Source organism: Mustela erminea, chromosome 1 (assembly GCF_009829155.1).
Source record: "Mustela erminea isolate mMusErm1 chromosome 1, mMusErm1.Pri, whole genome shotgun sequence".
Classification (NCBI taxonomy): domain Eukaryota; kingdom Metazoa; phylum Chordata; class Mammalia; order Carnivora; family Mustelidae; genus Mustela; species Mustela erminea.
In genome coordinates this window covers 28,297,291-28,323,596 of record NC_045614.1, presented here as the reverse complement: position 1 = coordinate 28,323,596, position 26,306 = coordinate 28,297,291, and the positions used below count along the sequence as shown (strand labels likewise).

The 26,306-nt window shown below is 39.9% G+C and overlaps 1 protein-coding gene across 7 annotated transcripts in view; it reads left to right on the top strand.

The window, feature by feature from the left end:
• FHIT (fragile histidine triad diadenosine triphosphatase) overlaps positions 1 to 26,306 on the top strand; it is a 1,423,921-nt gene that overhangs the window by 1,248,050 nt on the left and 149,565 nt on the right. Inside the window, exon 9 of one of the 7 annotated variants that reach the window (XM_032359205.1) lies at positions 1,175 to 1,228. The exons of the other annotated variants lie outside the window; for them this stretch is intronic. Within the exon in view, the coding sequence (XP_032215096.1) occupies positions 1,175 to 1,186 (12 nt within the window). The 3' untranslated portion in view covers positions 1,187 to 1,228. Of the gene's footprint in view, positions 1 to 1,174; positions 1,229 to 26,306 lie in introns of those variants that run through there. 7 annotated transcript variants of the gene reach the window in all.

The window sequence follows — 26,306 nt, the reverse complement described above, 5'->3', positions numbered from 1 at the left end:
CAAACTTTCTTCCAGTTTTGAAAAGAAACCCATTAAGTGTACATTTAAAAAAAGTTTTAGGGGCACCTGGGTAAGTCAGTGGGTTGAGGCCTCTGTCTTCTGCTCAGGTCATGATCCCAGAATCCCAGAGCAAGCATCGGGCTCTCTGCTCAGCAGGGAGCCTGGTTCCTCCTCTCTCTATGCCTGCTTCTCTGCCTATTTATGATCTCCGTCTGTCAAATAAATAAAAATCTTTAAAAAAAAAAAAGTTTTATTTATTTTAGTAATCTCCACCCAAAGTGGGGCTTGAACTCATGAATCCAAGATCAGGAGTCACATGCTCTACCGACTGAGCCAGCTGAGCCAGCTTCCCCCCCTGCCCCCTGCCATTAAATGTACTTTTATGGCAATATCAGGACTTAAGGTTGGGCCTCCAGATCCGGACTGGTTGCTTCATGCCTCAGTTTCCTCATCTGTAAAATGGGGATTATGATGGGACTGCTGGAAGAGTAAAATAAATTACTGCATATAAAGCCCTTGAACAATGCCTGATGCAGTGTTAATGCTTAATAAATGTTAGCTGTTATTTGTGTAATTATTAACACTATTATTACTACCATATTATTATCAGAGAGTATTATAAAGAGTTAGTGGGAACGAGTGAGAAGTTGGAAGCTGAACTAGGTGACTGTCCAGAGGACCCCTTCTCTGGAGACCCAGGAGGTATTCCAAATCCAAGAGACCCATCAAGGCGAGATTGTAAAGGTACAGTGTCATTACAATTCTCATGCCCGTCTTGGGCCAACAAACTTCAGAGAAACAGCAACTCAATAATTTGTGACCACTTTAAACTTTTAAGTCACCACAAGTGTGTAGCCCACACTGTCCAGACCTGCAAATATTTCCATTGACAGAATCTCTTCTGGAAAGAAGAAATTTTTATTTATAATTTTATTCCAAGACTTTCAGATTGCTTTACCTTACTGGCAAGCAGCTCTTTCAGAGATTGTTATGACCCCCTGATTTATAGGCGCCAAATTGAGAGATGCCAGATTTTCTTTCTAATCAAGAAAATCTAGAATAGGTTCCTAAACCTACATAGGTCTAAATTCTGTGCACTGGGTCAATACGGTGGTTTATTACTTCTTTAGTGTTGAACTTGCTATTTGAATCTCAGTATTTTTTATGTTTCCAGTATTTGAAATGAGGGACGGGGGAGATTTGCTACTGGGATTAAATAATAGGTGAATAGTAATAAACAGTTCTTAATTTTGTTTCCTAGAGAGAGAACTAATGAAAACTACTAATAGAATAAAAATATTATTGTCATTTACTGAGAGTCCACAATGGGCTAGACTCTGTGTTAGGTTCTGTACATACATTTCTTAAATTTTCTTAAACCTTGTGAGGTCAATATCATTAATACCATTCAGCTGAAGCTACACCTCCCAGCAAGTGTGTGTTTGTCTCAAGACATTTTAACTAGTTCATGACAAAACTTGTCTATACCACAGTCCATCTGACTACAAAACCTTTGGTCTGAGGCAAATATTATCCTTCATTTTTATGGAAAACTCAAAGATAGTGAGATGAGTGATTTCTCGAGATGATATGATCTCCAGTGCTAAATCTCAAATAGTTTCAAGGTCTCTGTTTGGCCTTAGAGACATTCGCTCACGCCCACATATCCTAGATTTCCAAGAAACCCATAGGTCCTGGACACACCACTGCTAATTAAGCACATAAAACTTAGAGTGTAGGAAATTGGCATTTTCCAAAGTTAGATATGTTCTCTGCTTTTCACATATGACCCACTAGTCCCTAGCTAGATACTTTATTATAACTCCTTTTTATAGTTTTTGTTTTTGTTTTTGTTTTTTTAAACACAAGGAAGTCATCAACACACTCTAGCCAAGCTTCTACAATTCCCAAGGTCATCCTTTCTGATCTGGTTTTGTGCACTGAACCTCTTAAATACTTTTGCATGCTTTATAGTGTATTCATGGCATGATAACAAACTAAAATATTTAAAAGGAAATTGCTGCCTTTTTCTTCCTCAAAAAGAAACATTCCTGGCTTACAACTCTCGGTGGACCATAAATATCTTCTAGGCCAGCTGTACCAGTACCTGTTGGAAATCCTTCTTATATTAACTGTAACTAAGGAACTTATAGAATATTCCCTTTTCCCTGAAATGAAACCTTGTTTCTGCACCATCTTTTTCCTTTAAAAGAATTTTGGTTCTTTTTAGATAACTCTTCAGAGATTTTGAAGAGGAATGTGCACAGTTGGGTCAGATCCATGTATGAACCTTCAACTAGGTTCTTCAGTAATCTTGGCCACATTAGTTTTTATGAAGACTGAAGCTGACTTTACTTTTAGCTATCTGAAATAAGCAACCATACTTGTTTTCTTAAGCCGTTTTCCATCTACATGATGGGTCTACCATTTACCTTCCTTCCCTGGGGCACTGGTGTAGTTTCTTTGTTCACGTCTCATCTCGAAATCAAGAGCATGAGGAGCTTGGGGGATTTTATTTATTAGTGATCCAGTATATAGCTGAATTCAACTTATTAAGGAAAAAGTTAGGGGTGATATTCTTAAATGCAGAGGGGAATTATGGTGTGGTTATGAATTCAGCATGCTGATGAGGTCTTGCATCCAATAAAGTACAGGGTAGGGCAGTGAGTACATTTACTTTCTAGAATAGGAAAACTGAGGCACAGAGAAACCTAGTAACATTTTCAAGGTCACACACACACACACACACACACACACACACAGAGTAAAACAGGCAGAGGATTCATACTGCTCAGTTCTCTTTCACTCCATTGCCTCTGTGAACTCCCAGAAGTGTTTTAATCACCTTTGTCTTCCCTACCTCTTCACACCCGATAAATCCCGCTACCTGATGGAGTAGGTTCTTGAAAAATGTTTGCTGAACTGAATCTGTTACTCCCCTGACCCTCTGAATTCAGAGACTAGCTCTCTCATTTCTCAGCTCTGTGGCTTTTCTTTATCAGCTGCAAATTCCTCCGTTAGTTTTTGGGGTACTACCTTCCTTCCTGTCAAAATCCCCCCTCAGGAAAGAAACTGCATCTTCATTGTAACAAAGTAATTCACATTGTTCCCTTCCCAGAGATGACAAAGTATTTTATAAACTAACAAAGCCTGTTGGGAAAAGAGCAGGATTTTGAAGCTGGAATATCAGAACTTAGTCTAGAGGTATGTGGGACTTTGTTGTTAACTCCAGAATCCAATCACAAAGCCCAGCTCTGGACCTTGTACTCATTTCTGGAATCTACCTGTAATTAGTTTGAAACTTGGCCCCTGAGACCTGAGAGCCCCACCAGCACTCTCTTAGATAAATCAATCCAAGATAGAATAATCCTCATGCACCTTCATATTATGGAATTGTGTCAATACCCTGCCAAGAAAATAATAGATATTTCTCTCTTATTCCACTGTAGGCTCAAAAATACTGTTATCTGTATCATAGTTTCCAAATTACCTCAGAGTGTGTGTCTATAAAACTTGTATAACTGACCTATTTCATTTTAGAAAATTCATGCCTGGGAAATAATTTAAATGTCAAATAATAGAGGGATATATTTTAATTGTATGTATTCACATATGTGGATGAGTGCTTTAAAATAATTTTGATGATGTAAAACATTGAGATTATAATATTGAATGAAAATAGTGGCATGTAAATCAAGAATAGAATAGAAACATATACTTCTGGTAATTAAAAGGTATTGTGACTGGGTAACAGAATCGTAGGTCTGTTCCTTTTCTTTCTTCATACCCTTTGGCATTTTTCCCAAACTTTATATAGTGAACGTTCAAAATTCTGTAACTTAAATAAAATATTAGGGGTAGTTTTTTTATAAGCAGACTTTGTGTTCTTTTAGACTCATTGACAAAGACCAACAGTTATGGGGGGCTGGCTGGTGAAAGAGACTTAAATTTTGGTGAATCCTTCATGAGAGATGCTCGTATGTGACTGATCACTTGAGCAGCAATACCCAGAGAAAGGGCCTTTGTTAGTAAAAAATACTATTTAGGATCACATTTCCCTGAGTTCCCACCCAGAGAGTTGCAGGAAAGGATACATTAGATATAACGCTCCAAAGCCTCCTGCTCCCTAGTCACTTTGTCTTGTCTCAGGTTTCTTCTCCATCACCAAGTCATCTCCTACCATTTCTGAGGTCCATGAGTGGGCCATAATTAATTTCACAGTTACCAACTTGACTATACAAGAATGAAATACACTTTAATCCCAAATTTGGATTTAATTTGTGGCCCTGAGAACAGACCATTTCATCAGCCCAGGGCCAGGTTTTGCTCAGCAAATTCAGCACTGTCTCAGTGAGTTCAAACCTATAATTCAGCCCTATTCTGGTTTACAGCCTCTCAGTTCAGCATTCTGCTCTCTGGGACCACTGTCAGCCACATGTCATTTGGGGAGGGCAGGGGTTATGCAGTTCTTGGCTGTTATTTCTTTGGCGTCTGGTGTCTAAGTAATTTGCCTTTCCTGGTCCTTGGGTGTATCCTTGGTCCATGCCGATACCCATAAGCAGGGCAGTTAGTTGTCCACTGAGGGTTGGTGATCATGGTTCCTGCCTCCCTGAGGTGTCCATGGTCCTGAAAAAGCCTCTGCATACAGCACATGAAGAGCACTGACTCTGTGCCCTTTGCCACCTTTTCAGCATTCTTCTCATGGGCACAGGAAAGTTCTTCTTTTCTTCCATGCTTTCCTGAGACCTGCAGGAGACTTAGGACTCCCTGGTAGACACTCGTGTTGTTGATACAACACTTCATCATTTTCTTTGCAGAGAAATGTGCTACCAGAGTTGATGATGAGAAGAGCAGAGTGCAGCTACACTCTGTCTTGGAGTCCCAACCCAAAGGGGAGGTTTCCGGCAAGTCACTTGTGGAAGGCAGAATGACTGCCTCCTAAGGGTGTCCGTGGCTTGATCTCCAGAACCTGTAAACATGTTACGTGGCAAAGAATTAAGGTAGTAGATAGAATTAAAGTGGCTGCTAGCTGGTTTTAAAAGAGGAAGATTATCCTGAATTCTCCTGAGTAGACCCAGTATAATCACAAGAGTCCTTACACATAGACAAGGGAGGCAGAAGAGTCAGTGTCAAAGTGATGCAGCCAGAGAAAGACTCAATCGGTCATTGCTGGCTTCAAAGGTCAAAGTGGGCCATGAAGCAAGGAATGCAGCCGGTATCTAGAGGATGGAAAAGGCGAGAAAACAAATTTTTCCCCTTGGCCTCCCAGAAAAGAATGCAGACCTGCAGACCTCTTGATTTTTGCCTGTTGAGAGCTGCCTTGGACCTCTGACTTCCAGAACTATAAGATAGTAAACCCATGATGTTTAAAGCCACCAAGTTTGTGGAAATTTGTTATAGTACAAATATCAAATTAATGTATCTTCAAACTTCAGGATTCAGCCCGGGGTTTGGAAGAAGGGCAAGGGAAGAGCCTATTGCCCTAGGTTGTGCTTATGAGCTTTCTCTCTCATTCTGTCACTCTGTCTCTCAGTTGCTTTCTCTCTCTTAAGTTCTGTCTCTTCTCCAGTTTGAAAAATCTTTTTTTCAAGTCCAAGGATGGGCAGGTAGAGCTATGCAGGCTCCTTATCCCTGCACGAATCTTTTCTCTCTCACGCTGGGCAGGGCCTTTTGCACTTAGAAGTCATGTTGGTGAGTGCAGGAGACTAGTGCTAAGCAGTAGTTATACTTCCAGTTAGCCAGAAGAGAGGATCAAGAGGGAAATGGCACACCGGTGATTACTTTGAAAGAGTAGCCTGCCTTATGTGGATAAGAAATGAGCCACAGTAACCACACAGTAGAAACCACTGAGTCCCATGGGGCAGTCCACTATGATGAAGGGTATTAGAGGTTCGGGGAAGTGACCACCTTCCTTCTCTCCATAGAGGTTCACGTCCTGGCTCTATTGCTAATGAGACCTTGGTCATTTCCCTGCATCTGGGGCTCAGTTTCCCTTTCCTCAAACTGAGAGGCATTCATCTCATCTCGGTCACCTCTAAGCACACGTTCAGCTCTGATACTTTGTGATTCTATGACACTAACTAGTTCAATTGAGAAAGAACCACTTACCCTGAGGACTCCCTCCCTTTGATTTCTGCATGGAGGCCACATTAGCATAGCAAAAAAGGATATTGACACTGCAGTTGACTTTTAAAATTCACCGAGAAGGGGAGATAAAATGAAAACACACCAGATGGAATGTGAGCTCCCTACTATTTTCAAAACTTAGATACTTCCACTAAATGTTGGCACAAACTTAAAATTAAATATCATGGTGAATGCTATTTACAGTCTTCAAAGCGACAACAATAGTCCCTTTACAAAGGGAGGGCTATGAAAAGGTTGATTCTATAACTTTAGGAATTTTATTTTATGGAAATATTAAGGAAATAATTAGCTGGATATAAAAATAACAGGGAGGGGAAGTCATGCAGACAATTGAGACACAGTAGGATTCCACCACTGACTGACTGGGGCCTCCGGGAACTGAGTCCTGAGAAGCACTGTGAATTTGGCTCTTCATCTCATGAAGATGCACTAAATAAATTTTCCCTGTCTTTAATTTTTAGGGATCCTCCATGCTGGGCTTCTCTTTTTAAATTATTATTATTATGTTATGTTAGTCACCATGCAGTACATCATTAGTTTTTGATGTAGTGTTCCGTGATTCATTGTTTACGTATAGCACCCAGTGCTCCGTGCCATACATGCCTCCTTAATACCCATCACTGGGCTCACCCATCCTCCCCGCCTCCTCCTCTCTACAACCCTCAGTTTATTTCCCAGAGTCCATAGACTCTCATGGTTCATGCTGTGGTTCTAGATCTATTTGGGGTTACAGACCCCTTTGAGAGTCCTGCTGAAAGCTGGAAACTCCCTAGCTAGGACAAATTCTAAATATTTGCACAGACATTGTAAAGATTTACATTTAATGTTACAATTTTTTAAAAAATCCTGGGTTAAGAATATCCAACTTGAAGTAGAGAAGAATGTTCTCAACATCTAGGAAATTAGGGGCTCCTGCGTCACTCAGTCGATTGAGTGTTCAGCTCTTGGTTTTGGTTCTGGTCATGATCTCAGGCTCATGGGATTGAGCCCTGCATCAAGCAGTGTGGAGTCTGCTTAAGTTTCTGTCTCCCCCTACTCCTCCCTCTCACTTGTTCATTCATTCTCTCTCATTCATTTAAAAGAAATCTTTTTAAAAATCCAGGAAATTAGAAAAAATTATTTTGTACAAGAAGTTTTATACACACATATGCATGTATGTGTATGTACACAGGCATATACATGGTCACACATAATCAAGGATTTGAGGCTCACTGTGTCCACTCAAGACCCAGCTGTCTCTATGTGAGAGCATTTGACTGTTGAGGTATTCTCTTATAGAGCAAATGTCAGAATATGGAAGGTGGAGGAGAGGGTCTTTTGAAAAGGAAATATTCACTGGACCTATGGCAGTGACCTTCATCGGGGAGCCCATAATTGCACACATCTGATGGTTGACTCTCTCAGCTTTCCTTTAATGAAAAGTCCAGTCCCAGAGTCAGGTAGTAGCTTTCTAAAAAACAGGACATACAATTTTCCACAAAGGATTAGGACTTGCACTTTTATTTGTTAATTGACTTGATTTCTGATGTGTGATGATTATGTAACACCAAAGTACAGAAAACAATAATCTTGAAATTTACCAATCATAAATTTTTTTGAAGTGTTAAGTAGTCTTTAAATAAGTTGTAAAAATAGGAATTTGTTTGTCCTTCTGTCAGTGGAAGAAGTTACATATTCGGTTTTTCTATTCTCTAATATGCTCTACCTGATTATTTTTTAAGTGCTAAATGACTCGGGCTGTGGCTCTATAATATCAAAAAGATAGTTTGAAATTCAAAATTTTTGAAGAATCATGGAGCCAGTTGATTCCAAAGTAGTTGAAAAAGGTGATTTTCTGAAAAGAAAATCTGTTCACAGCTGCTCTCATTTTTTCAACTTCAGTTAACGTTTTATATGCAGTGGTCTCATTCGTCCTGCACGTATTCACCAAAGGCGTACTCCTTGGGAGACTCTAGGACAGGTTGATCCAGACATTTGAATTCAGCTGATGCGTTGCTCAAACTTAATGCATCTCAAAAGAAAATGCGTCCCCTTCTCCCATAAAATATCTCCCTCTTCTAGCCATTCATACTGTTGGCATCCACCTTCTGGACAAGCCCAGCTAGAAAATCTCGTTCATTTCTAGCTCATTCCTTTTTTTTTTTTTTTTAAGATTTTATTTATTTATTTGACAGAGATCACAAGTAGGCAGAGAGGCAGGCAGAGAGAGAGAGGAGGAAGCAGGCTCCCTGCTGAGCAGAGAGCCCAATCCAGGGCTCTGTCCCAGGACCATGATCCCAGGATCATGACCCGAGCTGAAGGCAGAGGCTTTAACTCACAGAGCCACCAGGCGCCCCTCATTTCCAGCTAATTCTTGAAGTCTATCCCCTATATACTGTTGTTCATCATGTTCTATTAACTTTTCCTGCCCAACACCTCTTATAGTTATTCTTATTCTTGGGTAGGCAGAATTCCTGGGATTCTCCTATCCAGAAGTTTTCTGGGGGCTTTCTCAGAGCTTTCAAATCATGTCTCCAGTGTACCTCTCTCTTGATTGTGGGTGAAATTAGAAGAAATCTTATAATTCTGTCAACTATTTTTTTTTTTCAATCTCTTTCTGAAGGTTGGGCTGGAAGGTTTTGTTTTGCTTTTTCTTAAGATTTGATTGTTTATTTTAGAGAGAAAAAGAGAGAGTGAGTAGGAGTTGGGGGGGGGCAAAGATAGAGGAACAAAGAATCTTAAGTAGACTCCATGCTGAGCAGGGAGGCTGACATGGGGCTTGATCTCACAACCCTGAGATCATGACCCTTGAGCTGAAATCTAGAGTCAGATGCTTAACTGACTGCCCCATCCAGGTGCACCAGGGTCGGAGATTTTAATGCAACTCCAAATCACACCAAAATTATCTTCTATGTGTTTCTTTCTCTTCCTCCTTCCCATTTATTTCTACTTTCCTTTTTCCTACCAGCTACTTTTGAATATTATGACATGGGTTTATACTTGATTCCCAATTTAGGGGTTCTGTTAAATTTGCCCTAGATTTCATCATTATTTTGTGGCCGTTATTATTAATTTTATTAGTTGTTGGGGAATATTCCTTCTGTATTCTTTCACCATTATAATGATGAAGCAGCATTCTTTGTATCATTTCTTTCCTCTCCTCATTCTTTTCCTCTTTCTTCAAACCCTCACCTGCTGGTATCTTTTGGACTTTGTTCCAGCCATTCCCACTTATTCCACATGAACTGGCAGATTACTTTTCCCTAAATTCAAATCCTGGCTTCCCAGTGTTTGGACAAGTCCAGAGTTCCTGACCTATACTTTCAAGATTCTTTGAAATCAAACTTTGCCCCCTCATCCAACCTGTCTCTTGCACTGGCTCAATCAGACTGCTATCTTTATGGGCCCAGTAGGGGACTAAATCATTTCCACTTCTGTGCTGTTGGACTGCTACCTCCAATGACTCTAAAAGCTCTTGCCTCAACCAATGCCCTGTCCAAACTTTATTTTTTAAAAAGATTTTATTTATTTGAGAGAGAAAGAAAAAAAGAGAGAGACCATGAGATGGGGGAAGGTCAGAGGAAGAAGCAGATTCTCTGCTGAGCAGGGAGCCTGATGCAGGACTTGATCCTGGAACTCCAAGACTATGACCTGAGCCAAAGGCAGTTGATTAACCAACTGAGCCACCCAAGCACCTGCCCTGTCTAAACTTCAAAGATATTTCCTGACTACTGCAGCCCACAATAATCTTCTCTATATCTTATTACTTATATACTTAAGCACTTAGATTCTCAGAATAACAAAGCTGAAAGACTCCAGAATAATATACTACAGTTTAGAAATGGAGAAACCATGTCCAGAGGAGTTAATGATAATAATAGTGACCATTTTTTGCTCTTACTGTGTGCCAGGCCCTAGGTTAGAAACTTCCCATATTTTTATAACAACAGTGTTTATTCAGATATAATTAAAATACCATATAGTTTACCCATTAAAATGTACAATTAAATGGTTTTAAGTGCATTCACAGAATATGCAGTCATCACTGTTTAATTTCAGAACATGTTATCACCCCCAAAAGAAACTCCATTACCAAAGGCAGTGACTCCCCGTTCCTCCCTTCCCCCAGCTCCTGGCAATTAGTAATCTATTTGCTGACTGCGAATATTTCACATAAATGGACATTGTACATTATGTGGTCCTTTATGACCTACCTCTTTCCACTTACCATCACATTTTCAAGGTTCATACATCATGTAGCATGAATCAGTACTCCATTTCTTTTTATTGCCAAATAATATTCTGTTATATGACAGTACCAAATTTTGCTTATTTATTCATCAATTATGGCCATTTGGGTTGATTTTTACTTTTTTATGAATAGGGCTGCTTATAAATAATGCTGCCATGAATGCTGATACTCATGTACAAGTGTTTTCATTTCCCTTGGGTATATACTCAGGAATAGAGTTGCTGGGTCATATGGCCTCTCTATGTTTAACCTAAAGCATCAATACCATTTTACATCCCTAGCAGCATGAGGGCATGAGGATTTCAATTTCTTTATTTCCTCACCAATATTTGTTATTTTCTAACTTTTTAGTTATAGTCATCCTAGTGGGTATGAGATGCTATCACATTGTGGATATGAGGCATCTCTCATCCAGGATGGCTAATGATGTTGAGCATCTTTGCATATGCTTCTTAACCATTTGCATAACTTCTTGGGAGAAATGTCTATTTTGAGCCATTTTAATTGGGTCACAGGTAATTTTATTACCAAGTTATAAGAAGAATCTTCCATATTTAGGGGCACCTGGGTGGCTCAGTGGGTTAAAGCCTCTGCCTTTGGCTCGGGTCATGGTCCCAGGGTCCTGGGATTGAGCCCTGAATCAGGCTCTCTGCTCAGTGGGGAGCCTGCTTTCCCGCCACTCCACCTGCTTCTCTGCCTACTTGTGATCTCTGCCTACCAAAAAAATAAATAAAATCTTTAAAAAAAAAAATCTTCCATATTTAACTCATTTAATCCTTGTGCTTCTTTCTGGGATTGGCAGATTTACCTTTATTTTGTAGGTGAAGCAATTAAAGGTCAAAGATGTTCACTCATTTGTCCAGAGTAGCATAGATGACAATGGCAGGCTAGGACTGAACCTCTGGATTTCTGCCTCTGAGGCTAGGATATTTCCTAATATTGTGCCCATTTGTATATTTCACCATTTCACTTAAAAACTAAAACAATGAAGAGTAAGGATAACAATAAAACTATTAGTAAATTCCAAAAGACAGTGTAGAAATGGACAGACTTAGTACCATTAAGGAAAACAGGGTTAAATGAGAAAATCAAAAGATTAGGGACAGTGAAAGATGTCATTAACCAACAGAGCAGGAAGCAAATGTTTTCTTCTCCGAGTCATGTCAGTCACACACTTGAGGGAAAAACAACAAACCTCGGTATGATCACATCAAGGAAGGACTGCACAGATTCCAAAAATTGGGCCTAAGGCAGAAGCCACCCCTAGGCTTGACAAATACATGGTACATAAGGAGTGAGCAATTCAAGCACAGGTAGATGGCTTAGTGCAAGGTGGTGCTGGGGACGGCACCTGGGGGAAGTCTAAGCGGGGACAAGGGAAGGAGAGACATTTGGTTTGCTCTAAATGTATAAACCCAAGCATCCCTATGTGCCAGTGTTCTAGGTACTGCAGGCCTTTCTTCTGTTAACTTTGATTTCATCAAGGAGCTAATATATCATGTGGCTGAAGGACCATGTCACTGCCCCTGTTCTGCTCTCCAGCCTACACGGTTGCTTGAAGGAACCATTCACTGGAACAACCTAGAAACTCACTGTTCTCATGCCCTGCAGGGCTAGTTTGGGACTAGAGCTATTGGGAGCCTGTTCGTTAAGTCACTGTCACTATCTGGACCTCTACATTTAAGGTCTGAGACTACCTAGGGAGGGGAATCCAATAGGTATCATCTTGTATTATTCCTGTTACTGTGCTAGATAAAGGTGAAGGGCAGGTACAAGGTCTCCCACTGAGCCTCTATTCTGCCTTCTTGGTGCCTACCTCAGGGGTTACAAACTATAGTGAGTGAACCAATGGCTTGGTTTCATAAATAATGCTTTATTAGAAGACAGCCATGCTCATTTTTTCACATATGGCCTGCAAAGCCTAAAATATCTACCATTTGGATCTTTATAGGAAAAGTGCTTCCTGGCCTGGCATCGTACTGGGCCCACAACAGCTGACTCTTATACCCTCCATTGCCTTGTATACTTCCAATGTCACCTAACTGGCAAAGAGCTATCAGGAGCCAAATTTTTATTAGTTCCACTGAGATGTTCTTTCCCTCGGTGAGGGTTACTTGATGCTCAAGGCTGATGCTAGCAGAAGCCACAGTACCATTTTTTTCTTTAAATGGTTAAAATGTTTCTTGCCTGCCTACGCCAGGTATGTCAGCCTACCGCTACCCATTATCTGCCTACTCAGATGAGATCATTTTCCATTTGTGAAAATGTCTGAGAAGTTCAGTATTTCACTTGCATCATGTCATATGCCCACATGTGCCTCTGTCACGTCAGCTCTTACTTCTGAAGTTCATTGTTAGTGGAAGAGCAAAACACGGAAAAACTATGTCACTTGCCCAAGGTCCCACTTTGAATCATGCTTGCAGTCTAAATCCAGGCCCAGAAAAAAAAAAAAAACAAAAAACATGAATAGGTAAGGTTGTTGTAAAGCCAAATGGGATGTGGCTTTGGAATGGGAAGATGGTAGCAAGGACTCTGGGGACAGACCTAGGGACAAAACTTTCTGCTGATACCCAGTATCATTCCTTGGAATCTCAATCTCCTCGCTGACAAAATGAGGCTAAAAATATTTTCTGGGCCATGGTATAGTTTGAAGGATTCCATCTGACAGCATGCATTAATTGCCTAGCAGACGACCTGGCATGTGATGCTCAGTAAATGCTAGTACCCGTTGTTGTTGCTGTTACTATTATTATTTTACTACTGTAAGTAAGAGATCAGTGTCTGAACTTGAGCTCATGGCTCTTCATTCCGTGTCTGGAGTTAAAGGTCAAATGCCCACGGAAGAAAGAGACCATAAATGATTAAAATCGGCTGGGAGTAAGATAACAAAATCTGTGGAGTGTATTTATTATTTAAAAGATGCAGCTGCATGTTCCTTTCTGGTTCATTCTTGCCAAGCAGGAATATAAGATGAAAACTGCCAGATCTAATAATTATTCCTGGAAGTCTTCCTTTTGAACACCGGAAAACAATTTCCATTAAAAAAACAAAATTATGTATGATGGGGCACCTGGATAGCTCAGTCAGTTCAGGAGCTGACTCTTGATTTTTGGCTCAGGTCATGGTCTTGGGGTTGTGAGATGGAGCCGCATGTTGGGCTCCATGCTCAGCAGGGAGTGTGCTTGAGATTCTCTCTCTTTCCCTCCCTTCCCCCCCCCAACATTCTATCTCTCTAACATAAATAAATAAACCTTTTAAAAATATGCATGGCAAAATACTACCAGATCTGAAGGTTACATCTGCTTTGCAACTTCTTGTATGAAGGCAGCAAAACCTTCCCTAGGGAAGAACGTTCCTGGGAAGCTCTGCTCATATTTGCTCACATCTAAAGATGGTTTCACTATCTTACTTGAGCATCCAGCAAATATTTGTCAAATAATCCTCATGTGCCAAGCACTGAACTAAGCATTTCGAGATGATCCAGAATCCCTGACTGTGAGAGCTTCACAACTAGTGGAAGGACCAACATGTCATAACGTAATTATGTTATAGTAATCAATGAATATTTTCAAAGTATATGCACCTGCCCCAGAGGGAGCAGGAACAGGAACAGGAAGGGCATTCTACAAGAGGGGACATTTTCATTGAGTCTTGTACGAGGAGTAAGTGTTCGCTAGACCACTAAGGGAGGGAGTAACGGAAGCCACTTAGGCTTTCGTTTGTGCAATATGGTAGCCACTTGCCACATATACCATGTGGTGGATTTGATTGAAATTGAATTAGACATTTGGATCCTTGGTTGTACAAGGCACATTTCAAGTGCTCAGTAGCCACATGTGTTTAAGAGCTCCCTCATAGTGCAGAATTAGATCACTCTCCCCCGCCCCCCGTGGAAGATTCTGTTGGATGGTGTTGATCTATGGTGTCAGTGAAGAAACAGATACCCCAGGACTCTAGCAAGTTCACAATACTACAAGTTTTGGGGTGTTGCTGGAATGAAAGGTGAGCAGAAGGCAGAGCAAGATGAGGTGTATGTGGCATTTCACTGTTGTTCTTCTCATCGTTGACTCATCGTTGACTGTGCTTGATCCAGGACGCCATCATTTACCCACCCTCCCGACCACTGCCAACATAGTTCTGGCTTCTTTTCTTTACAGCTGACATGCACACAAATACATTACACAGTCCTAAAAAAAGCAACATTACGCTTGTCTGTGTTCCAGGTTTCTGCAAGGATGGCATACTCCTATTCTTGCCTTAGATACAGCCTGTGAATATTAAATATTTTAATGATTTTTTTTTCACAGTGACAAAAACTATAAAAGGAAAACAGACTTAAATTTATTTTCATAACATGCTGGTCCACATTGCTGAACCGTATTTGGAAGCCTATGAGATTATTGCTATGGCTATGTATTGAGCATTATTAAAATTATTCACTGTATTTTCATGTCATCATTTCATTGTCTCTGCTTGTAAGATATTTAAAAATACAGGATGAACTTTAATTTAGTGCTCATGAAAAGAATGAAAGATTTATACTAACACATTGTTAATTTAATTTGAGTTGTATGTGGTGATTGATAAACATTAACCACTTTTTTCAAATTGTTCTGATGATTTTGCTTATGTTGGATTGATCTCAGTTAAACAAAGGATGCAATTTGAGGCTTAATTTGGGGTTTAATTTCTTTGCAATTGGTAGTTTGTATTTCCTTTTGGATAATGCCTTTTTGCCCTTCATAGCTCATTTACGTATTATTTCATTTCCTCTTGAGAAATCTATTCATCCACCATATAGATATTTACCCCTTTACTGGGCCAGGCTCTGTACTCGAGATACAGCAAAGAAGACAGTCAGATCTTCTGCTCTCATGGAGCTGACACACTAGTGGGGGAGGGATGACCAGTCCCACAAATATAACTGAGCATATACAGAGTAAACTTACAGATTTTGACTCATAATGTGAAGACAATAAAACAAAGTAACATATCTGATAGAAAAAGAAGAGAGAGCAGTTCTTTATCCGCTATAGTCAGAAAATTTCTCTCTGATGAGTTGACTTTGAATTGACTTATGAATGATGTGCCAGTGGCAGCCATGTAAGCATCCTGAGGAAGAATATTCCAGGCCAGTACAGAGGCTCTGAGGGGAGAAAGATTTAGCTGTGCTGGTTAAGTAGGAAAACAGGCATTGTAATTAGAGTATGAAGAGGTGAGAAGGTACCAGACCTTACAAACATTTTAAGCTCCAGTAAGGACTTGAGCAGGTTTTGAACACAGGAATGATGGGCTGTGATTAGTACCTGTAAAAGGATATTACTGTATGGAGGAGAATGGAAGCTGGTGGTCAAAAGTGAAATCGGGGTGTCCCACTAAGAAATGTTGGTGACAATGGCTTGTCCATACCTGGTAGTAGTGGTAGTAGTAGAGAAGCGTGTCAATTCTAGAAATACTTTTGTGGTGAGTTGACACAACTTATTGGTAGGTTCTAGCTGTGACCCCAGTTACTGCTCTAGGGAAGATGGGCATGTAGGAGGAAGGGACAAATTTATTAGAGATGTCTAAGTGCTTTGTGCCCCAGTAAGCAAAGTCATATTTGGCTATATCTTCCTTTTCACCTTCCTTTGTGATTTCAAAGTGGAAGAAGTGTTTGCTCTGCTTTGAAGAAAAGTGGTGACCTGTGCTGTTTTCTACTGTTACCATTCATTTGCTCCGCAGAAATTAATAGAGTCCTCATTAAGTATTAGGCATTATGTCAAGCACCAAGACTACAATGGTTCCTGCCCACATGGAGGTTTCAATCTAGTGGGAGAAACCTTTCACAAGTGAGTCCACACTGATCTGTGTTCCATACTAAGGAAAAGTTTGACTGCAACAATATGGATGTGTTGAACCAGAGAACTCTTGGTTGTGAGATGGGGCTGTGGACAGCATCCCTTTCTCCACCCACTAGAGGCCAATAGCATCTCCTACCAAGTTGTGACGACCAAAAATGTCTCCTGACATTGTCAAATATTCCTGGGCGGGGGGTGGGGCATTGGTGAGAATTGTCCTCAGTTGAGAACTCATGCCCTAATTCCAGTTCCTGTTGCCTGATGACAGGAAGCAGTAGGAGCACTATTACAGGCAAATTCAGAAGCCTATTCTCCTTACCCACTAGGTCTGAGAGGGTTTGGTGTTTTTTTTTTTTTTTTTTTTTTTTTGCCTCTTAGTGATGGAGCCAAACTTGCAATATGTGAAGTCTTCGTGTAACATTTCAGGTGGAACCAGTCTCCTTTTGATTCTTTATTCAGTCGGGTTGAGCACAGGAAGTGTGGCAATGCATGTTATTAGCAGTCTGGGAAGTCAGGAGAGAGCCAAATGACTTATTTTAAGTCAAGATACACCAATTTGGATCAATTTGCAGTGCCCTGAAAATATGAGGTATTGAAAGACATTTTCATCTTTCACAGTCCGAAAATGTTATAACAGCACTACTGTAATATGCTGCATTTTGGAGGTTAGTTCTACCAAATTCATATGTTCAGTCTTATGAAGAAGTGTCTAGCTTTGACTTAGTCCATTTCCACAGCCCCCTCATCTTCAAAGTGTGGTGCTGATTAATTCTACACTTGAGCTGAGGAGCAGATTATAGAACAAAAACAGCTCCATGGACAAAGAAGACCACCACTCTGCTTTGCAACGCCAATTAGCAACAGTGGTGACTAGTCCTGATGATGATGGTGCTAATGCTTACTAAGTGAAGTGAAAGTTATATACTAGACATTGTGAACATTGCTTAATGTGTTATATTTCTTTAATGCTAGTAATCCTATAGTCATTGCTGTCTTTACCATTTTGTATGTGGTAGATTGAGGTTCCATCAGTGCCTTGCCTAGCCGATCAGTTACATGGCTGGGATTCAAACATCTCAGTGTGTCTTCAGAATCCATTCTTTATTTTTTTTTTAAAGATTTTATTTATTTATTTGACAGATCACAAGTAGATAGAGAGGCAGCCATAGAGAGAGGGGGAAGCAGGCTCCATGCCGAGTGGAGAGCCCGATGCCAGGCTCGATCCCAGGACCCTGAGATCATGACCTGAGCCGAAGGTAGAGGCTTAACCCACTAAGCCACCCAGGCACCCCCAGAATCCATTCTTTCCCTCTTTGTGAAACTGCCTCTACAGGCATTATTAATGGATCATGTTACCCTTTTCCACTGAGTCCAAATGTGGCCTCAGGGTCCTTCTCAACACGGGCCACTGCCATGTGGTCAGAGCTGGTATTTGAGGTCAAACCTACTTGCCTGTCAGTACCTTAATTCTCCTCCCTCAAGCATTAAGCTGTAAATTCTGAGATAGAACAGGGAGATACAGTCAATACATGTGAGTTAACATCCAGTGAACCTGTGAGGAAGGGGAAACATGGTTGAAATGTATCTTATAAGTAACAATCCAGGCTCCCCGAACTTTAATCAATAGAACTATTATTTTCCTGCTTACTCATTTCTTTCTTAATTTTGTAAAGGCAGATAGAACATCCTTTCTGCAAATGTGGTTTTCAGCAGACTTGTGGTATTGTCACATTGGTGGTCTTAGTCTTTCAATTTTGGAGACATCCCTAAATTTCTCCATTAGTAGAGATACCTTTGAGGATCAGTCCTGGGGATGTGTTTTTTCCAGATTAGAGTGTACAAAATCCAATTTGCCTTCGTGCACTGATTCAGTTCATCTTACATTCTTTGCTGTTTGGGTTGCAAAGCGTCCTTCCCAATAGTCTAAAACCTGGAGGCTAGAGGGAGATTTTCTTCCTCTTATTCTGACCATTTTGCTCTTTATTAGACCATTCATGGGTAGAGTGAGACTGGGCTGTGTCACCAGTACACACCTCAAAGCCTGAGATTGATTCTTTGTGCTACTAGTAAATATACCAATGGAAGAGTTAGCTTACCTTTCCCTGTGAATGGCCTGTGAGTGTCAGATAAAACAAATGGGCCAGCAACAAGCTTTGGCTGGGTAAAAATGTTAGACCAAAATATGATGGTGCAAAGATAATAATAACACTAACTGACCAGTACAACTGACTATATACTTTGAAATTTTATAGATATAATTTTAAAATACAATATGTTATAATGACTGTGTCTATCAGTGATTCCATTTTTAAAATATGGTCTGAAGACTAGTTTAAAAGTTTCTCTATTTTTTAAATTAAATTAAATTTTTTTTTCAGTGTTCCAAAAATTTTTTTTCAGTGTTCTAAATTAAATTTTTTTTTTAGTGCTCCATGCAATACATGCCCTCCTTAATTACCACCACCAGGCTCACCCAACCCTCCACCCCTCTCCCCTCCAAAATTCTCAGTTTGTTTCTCTGAGTCCACAGTCTCTTATGGCTTGTCTCCCCTTTCAATTTTACCCCACTCACTCCTCCTCTCCATCTGCCAATGTCTTCCATGTTATTCCTTATGCTCCACAAGTAAGTGAAACCATATGATAATTGACTCTCTCTGCTTGACTTATTTCATTCAGCATAATCACTTCCGGTCCCGTCCATCTTGATACAAAAGTTGGGTATTCATCCTTTCTGATGGAGGCATAATACTCCATTGGATATATGGACCATATGTATTTTTAAATGAAATATGAAAATACTCTAAAGGAATCAATGTTTTTGAGATTCCCAGACATGACCAGAGAATATGTTTCATCCTAGATTCAACATTAGGTAATATTTTTATGATTAATGGATAGGTGGTTTATTTCCAATAAAATCTTAATTTCAGCTGGGTTCATTGTTTAAGGATTTCCCATCCCCATCTAAATTATATTGCTAGACATTACGATTTGTTTCCCTTTTGGGTTCCCTGGGTGGCTCAATTGGTTAAGCATCTGCCTTCAGCTCAGTTCATGATCCCAGGGTCCTGGGATAGACCCTGCATCTGACTCCCTGCTCAGGAGGAAGGAGTCTGCTTCTCCCTCTCCCTCTGCCTGTGTGCATGTGCGTGCTCGCTCTTTTTAATAAATGTATGTTTAAAAATCTTAAAAAAAAAAAAAAAAAGGACTTGTTTCCCTTAAAAAAAGTGATAGAACAAGTTCCCTAGCATGAATAAAACCCCAGTTCCACTTAGGTCCACAGCATTGTTTGAAGAATACTACTTTGTTAAGTCTTACTTTTCAAGTCTGGTTTAATTGTCCAGCTCTTGACTCTGCCTCAGTGTAACTGCCATCTAACCTCTTTAACACCAGGGCTCAGGAAAGTGATGACTTTAAATTTACTGTTGTTTCATAGGTTGTTAATGACCAAAAGAGTCTATCAATCTTGCTGACCAGAATTATATTTAACAAAAAAGATGGCCAATTACTGGACTGTTTTGCTGATAGTTATTTTAATCACATTGACTGCCCTTCTTGGGGCAGAGGGCGATTAGGCAGTAGAGACAGAAGACAAGCCATCCTGGCAACGTGGGGCTGATGTTGGGAATTGCACTCCAGAGGGCAATTTGTCAGTTTGCTTAGGAAGTTCAAAACTCACTTTGTTGTATTTAAACACCACTGCCTATTTGACTAGCTACATTCCTTCTGATGATGTGAACATCTGCCAGTTTCTTTCACTCTTCTTCAACTTGCAAATTACAGGGTCACTATTTAGGGTGGACTGAGACGGTAGGCAGCTTCAGATGATAAGGATCTGACTAAATTTGGGGGTGGGACAGTATCTCACCTCAAATCGTCAAAATGACATCGAGCTTGCAAATTTTGCTTTCATCTTTTTTACCTTTAGTTCAGGGGCAGTGCAGTTATCCTATGTCTGCTTTTCAGTGTTTCTTTAAATTTGATAGTCTTTAAAGAGCAGTTATGTTCTATTCAGGAAAATGCAAACAAATCTCTGAGTGCTTATGGATTTCTTGCTCCTCAAATAATTTACTCTAAGGGTGCTTCAAATGGGTCATTCTTCATGGCCCTGTAAAATGACCATGCCTGTAAGACATCCATGAATATTCAGGGTTTTTTTATGGTTTTATTTTTTTTAATATTTTATAAACATATAATATATTTTTATCCCCAGGGGTACAGGTCTGTGAATCGCCAGGTTTATACACTTCACAGCACTCACCATAGCACATACCCTCCCCAATGGCCATAACCCCACTCCCCTTCTCCCAGCCCCCCATCCCCCAGCAACCCTCAGTTTGTTTTATGAGATTAGGAGTCACTTATGGTTTGTCTCCTTCCCAATCCCATCTTGTTTCATTCATTCCTCTCCTACCCCTATAACCCCCCAATGTTGCATCTCCACTTCCTCATATCAGAGAGATCATATGATAGTTATCTTTCTCCACTTGACTTATTTTGCTAAGCATGATACCCTCTAGTTCTATCCACATCATCGCAAATGGCAAGATTTCATTTCTTTTGATGACTTCATAGTATTCCATTGTGTCTATATACCAAATCTTCTTTATCCATTCATCTGTTGATGGACATCTAGGTTCTTTCCATAATTTGGCTATTGTAGACATTGCTGCTATAAACATTTGGGTGCACGTGCCCCTTCGGATCACGTTTGTATCTTTAGGGTAAATACCCAGTAGTGCAATTGCTGGGTCATAGGGTAGTTCTATTTTCAACATTCTGAGGAACCTCCATGCTATTTTCCAGAGTGGTTGCACCAGCTTGCATTCCCACCAACAGTGTAGGAGGGTTCCCCTTTCTCCGCATCCTTGCCAGCATCTGTCATTTCCTGACTTGTTAATTTTAGCCATTCTGACTGGTGTGAGGTGATATCTCATTGTGGTTTTGATTTGTATTTCCTGATGCCGAGTGATATGGAGCACTTTTTCATGTGTCTGTTGGCCATCTGGATGTCTTCTTTGCAGAAATGTCTGTTCATGTCCTCTGCCCACTTCTTGATTGGATTATTTGTTCTTTGGGTGTTGAGTTTGCTAAGTTCTTTACAAATTTTGGACACTAGCCCTTTATCTGATATGTCGTTTGCAAATATCTTCTCCCATTCTGTCAGTTGTCTTTTGGTTTTGTTAACTGATTCCTTTGCTGTGCAAAAGCTTTTGATCTTGATGAAATCCCAATAGTTCATTTTTGCCCTTGCTTCCTTTGCCTTTGGCGATGTTCCTAGGAAGATGTTGCTGCGGTTAAGGTCGAAGAGGTTGCTGCCTGTGTTCTCCTCAAGGATTTTGATGGATTCCTTTCGCACATTGAGGTCCTTCATCCATTTTGAGTCTATTTTTGTGTGCGGTGTAAGGAAATGGTCCAATTTCATTTTTCTGCATGTGGCTGTCCAATTTTTCCAACACCATTTATTGAAGAGGCTGTCCTTTTTCCATTGGACATTCTTTCCTGCTTTGTTGAAGATTAGTTGACCATAGAGTTGAGGGTCTATTTCTGGGCTTTCTATTCTGTTCCATTGATCTGTGTGTCTGTTTTTGTGCCAGTACCATGCTGTCTTGATGATGACAGCTTTTTAATAGAGCTTGAAGTCCAGAATTGTGATACCACCAACTTTGGCTTTCTTTTTCAATATTCCTTTGGCTGTTCGAGGTCTTTTCTGGTTCCATATAAATTTTAGGATTATTTGTTCCATTTCTTTGAAGAAAATGGATGGTACTTTGATAGGAATTGCATTAAATGTGTAGATTGCTTTAGGTAGCATAGACATTTTCACAATATTTATTCTTCCAATCCAGGAGCATGGAACATTTTTCCATTTCTTTGTGTCTTCCTCAATTTCTTTCATGAGTACTTTATAGTTTTCTGAGTATAGATTCTTAGCCTCTTTGGATAGGTTTATTCCTAGGTATCTTATGGTTTTGGGTGCAATTGTATTTGGGATTGACTCCTTGATTTCTCTTTCTTCTGTCTTGTTGGTGTAGAGAAATGGAACTGATTTCTGTGCATTGATTTTATATCCTGACACTTTACTGAATTCCTGTACAAGTTCTAGCAGTTTGGGAGTGGAGTCTTTTGTGTTTTCCACATAAAGTATCATATCATCTGTGAAGAGTGATAGTTTGACTTCTTCTTTGCCGATTTGGATGCCTTTAATTTCCTTCTGTTGTCTGATTGCTGAGGCTAGGACTTCTAGTTCTATGTTGAATAGCACTGGTGATAATGGATATCCCTGCCGTGTTCCTGACCTTAGCGGAAAAGCTTTCAGTTTTTCTCCATTGAGAATGATATTTGTGGTGGGATTTTGATAGATGGCTTTGATGATATTGAGGTATGTGCCTCTATCCCTGCACTTTGAAGAGTTTTGAGCAGGAAGGGATGATGTACGTTGTCAAATGCTTTTTCAGCATCTATTGAGAGTATCATATGGTTCTTGTTCTTTCTTTTATTAATGTGTTGTATCACACTGATTGATTTGCAGATGTTGAACCAACCTTGCAGCCCTGGAATAAATCCCACTTGGTCGTGGTGAATGATCCTTTTAATGTACTGTTGAATCCTATTGGCTAGTATTTGGTAAGAATTTTTACATCTGTGTTCACCAAGGACATTGGTCTGTAGTTCTCTTTTTTGATGGGATCCTTGTCTGGTTTTTGGGATCAAGGTAATGCTGGCCTCATAAAATGAGTCTGGAAGTTTTCCTTCCATTTCTAATTTTTGGAATAGTTTCAGGAGAATAGGAATTATTTCTTTTTTTAAATGTTTGGTAGAATTCCCCCATCTGGCCCTGGGCTTTTGTTTGTTTGGAGATTTTTGATGACTGTTTCAATCTCCTTACTGTTTATGGGTCTGTTCAGGCTTTCTATTTCTTCCTGGTTCAGTTGTGGTAGTTTATATGTCTCTAGGAATGCATCCATTTCTTCCAGATTGTCAAATTTGTTGGCGTAGAGTTGCTCATAGTATGTTCTTATAATTGTCTATATTTCTTTGGTGTTAGTTGTGATCTCTCCTCTTTCATTCATGATTTTATTTATTTGGGTCCTTTCTCTTTTCTTTTTGATAAGTCTGGCCAAGGGTTTATCAATCTTATTAATTCTTTCAAAGAAGCAGCTCCTAGTTTCATTGATTTGTTCTTTTGTTTTTTTGGTTTCTATTTCATTGATTTCTGCTTTGATCTTTATGATTTCTCTTCTCCTGTTGGGTTTAGGGTTTCTTTCTTGTTCTTTCTCCAGCTCCTTTAGGTGTAGGGTTATGTTGTGTACCTGAGACCTTTCTTGTTTCTTGAGAAAGGCTTGAACCACTATATATTTTCCTCTCAGGACTGCCTTTGTTGTGTCCCACAGATTTTGAACTGTTCTGTTTTCATTATTATTTGTTTCCATGATTTTTTTCAATTCTTCTTTAATTTCCTGGTTGACCCATTCATTCTTTAGTAGGATGCTGTTTAGTATCCATGTATTTGGGTTCTTTCCAAACTTCCTCTTGTGGTTGAGTTCTAGCTTCAGAGCATTGTGGTCTGAAAATATGCAGGGAATGATCCCAATCTTTTGATACCGTTTGAGTCCTGATTTAGGACCGAGGATGTGATCTATTCTGGAGAATGTTCCATGTACACTAGAGAAGAATGTGTATTCTGTTGCTTTGGGATGAAATGTTCTGAATATATCTGGTCCAGTGTGTCATTTAAAGCCTTTATTTCCTTGTTGATCTTTTGCTTGGATGATCTGTCCATTTCAGTGAGGGAAGTGTTAAAATCCCCTACTATTATTGTATTATTGTTGATGTGTTTCTTTGATTTTGTTATTAATTGGTTTATATAGTTGGCTGCTTCCACGTTAGGGGCATAGATATTTAAAATTGTTAGATCTTCTTGTTGGACAGATCCTTTGAGTATGATATAGTGTCCTTCCTCATCTCTTATAGTCTTTGGCTTAAAATCTAATTGATCTGATATAAGGATTGCCAGTCCTGCTTTCTTCTGATGTCCATTAGCATGGTAAATTCTTTTCCACCCCCTCACTTTAAATCTGGAGGTGTCTTTGGGATTAAAATGAGTTTCTTGTAGGCAACATATAGATGGGTTTTGTTTTTTTATCCATTCTGATACCCTGTGTCTTTTGATTGAGGCATTTAGCCCATTAACATTCAGGGTAACTATTAAGAGATATGAATTTAGTGCCATTGTATTGCCTGTAAGGTGACTGTTACTGTATATGGTCTCTGTTCCTTTCTGATCTACTACTTTTAGGCTCTCTCTTTGCTTAGAGGACCCCTTTCAATATTTCCTGTAGAGCTGGTTTGATGTTTGCAAATTCTTTCAGTTTTTGTTTGTCCTGGAAGCTTTTAATTTCTCCTTCTATTTTCAATGATAGCCTAGCTGGATATAGTATTCTTGGCTGCATGTTTTTCTCGTTTAGTCCTCTGAATATATCATGCCAGCTCTTTCTGGCCTGCCAGGTATCTGTGGATAAGTCTGCTGCCAATCTAATATTTTCACCATTGTATGTTACAGACTTCTTTTCCCGGGCTGCTTTCAGGATTTTCTCTTTGTCACCAAGACTTGTAACTTTTACTATTAGGTGACGGGGTGTGGGCCTATTCTTACTGATTTTGAGGGGGGTTCTCTGTACCTCCTGGATTTTGATGCTTGTTTCCTTTGCCATATTGGGGAAATTCTCTCCAATAATTCTCTCCAATATACCTTCTGCTCCCCTCTATCTTTCTTCTTCTTCTGGAATCCCAATTATTCTAATGTTGTTTTGTCTTATGGTGTCACTTATCTCTCAAATTCTCCCCTCATGGTCCAGTAGCTGTTTGTCCCTCTTTTGCTCAGCTTCTTTATTCTCTGTCATTTGGTCTTCTATATTGCTAATTCTTTCTTCTGCCTCATTTATCCTAGCAGTGAGGGCCTCCATTTTTTATTGCACCTCATTAATAGCTTTTTTGATTTCAACTTGGTTAGATTCTAGTTCTTTTATTTCTCCAGAAAGGGCTTTTATATCTCCCGAAAGGGTTTCCCTAATATCTTCCATGCCTTTTTCGAGCCCGGCTAGAACCCTGAGACTCGTCATTCTGAACTCTAGATCTGACATATTACCAATGTCTGTGTTGACTAGGTTCCTAGCCTTCGGTACTGCCTCTTGTTCTTTTTTTTGTGGTGAGTTTTTCCGCCTTGTCATTTTGTCCAGATAAGAGTATATGAAGGAGCAAGTAAAATACTAAAAGGGTGGCAACAATCCCAGGAAAATATGCTTTAACCAAATCAGAAGAGATCACAAATCGTGAGGGGGTGAAAGTGGGTAAAAAGAGGTTCAGAAAGAAAAAAGAAAAGAAAAGAAAATAAACAATTAAAAAAAAGAAAACGAATAAAGAAAAAATATAAAAAAGAAAAAACATATATATTAGATAAACTAGCTTTAAAAATGTTAAAAAAGAAAAGGTTAAAAGTTAAAAAAAATTTTAGCAGAAGAAGAGAAAAAAAAATTGAAAAAGAAGAAAAAATTAAATTAACTGCAAGACTAAAGAATCATGGGGAGAAAGCCATGAGTTCCGTGCTTTGCTTTCTCCTCCTCTGGAATTCTGCTGCTCTCCTTGGTATTGAAACTGCACTCCTTTGTAGGTGAACTTGGTCCTGGCTGGATTTCTTGTTGATCTTCTGGGGGAGGGGCCTGTTGTAGTGATTCTCAAGTGTCTTTGCCCCAGGCGGAATTACACCGCCCTTACCAGGGGTGGGCTGAGTAATCCGCTCAGGTTTGCTTTCAGGAGCTTTTGTTCCCTTGGCACTTTCCATAGAGTTCCGGAGGACGGGGATACAAATCGTGGCCTCCCAGTCTCTGGCCCGGAGGAGCCGCGAGCCCGGGGCCCCACTTCTCAGTGTGCCCTCAGAGAACAGCACCCAATTACTCCCGTCTTACTCCGAGCTCACCGAGCCTGCGACCCATTCAAGGTAACCCCAAGCTGAGAGCTCACTCCTCAGGTCTGTCTCTGTAGCCGGCTTCCCCGTTCTAATACCTGTAAGCTCTGTGACACTCAGACACCCC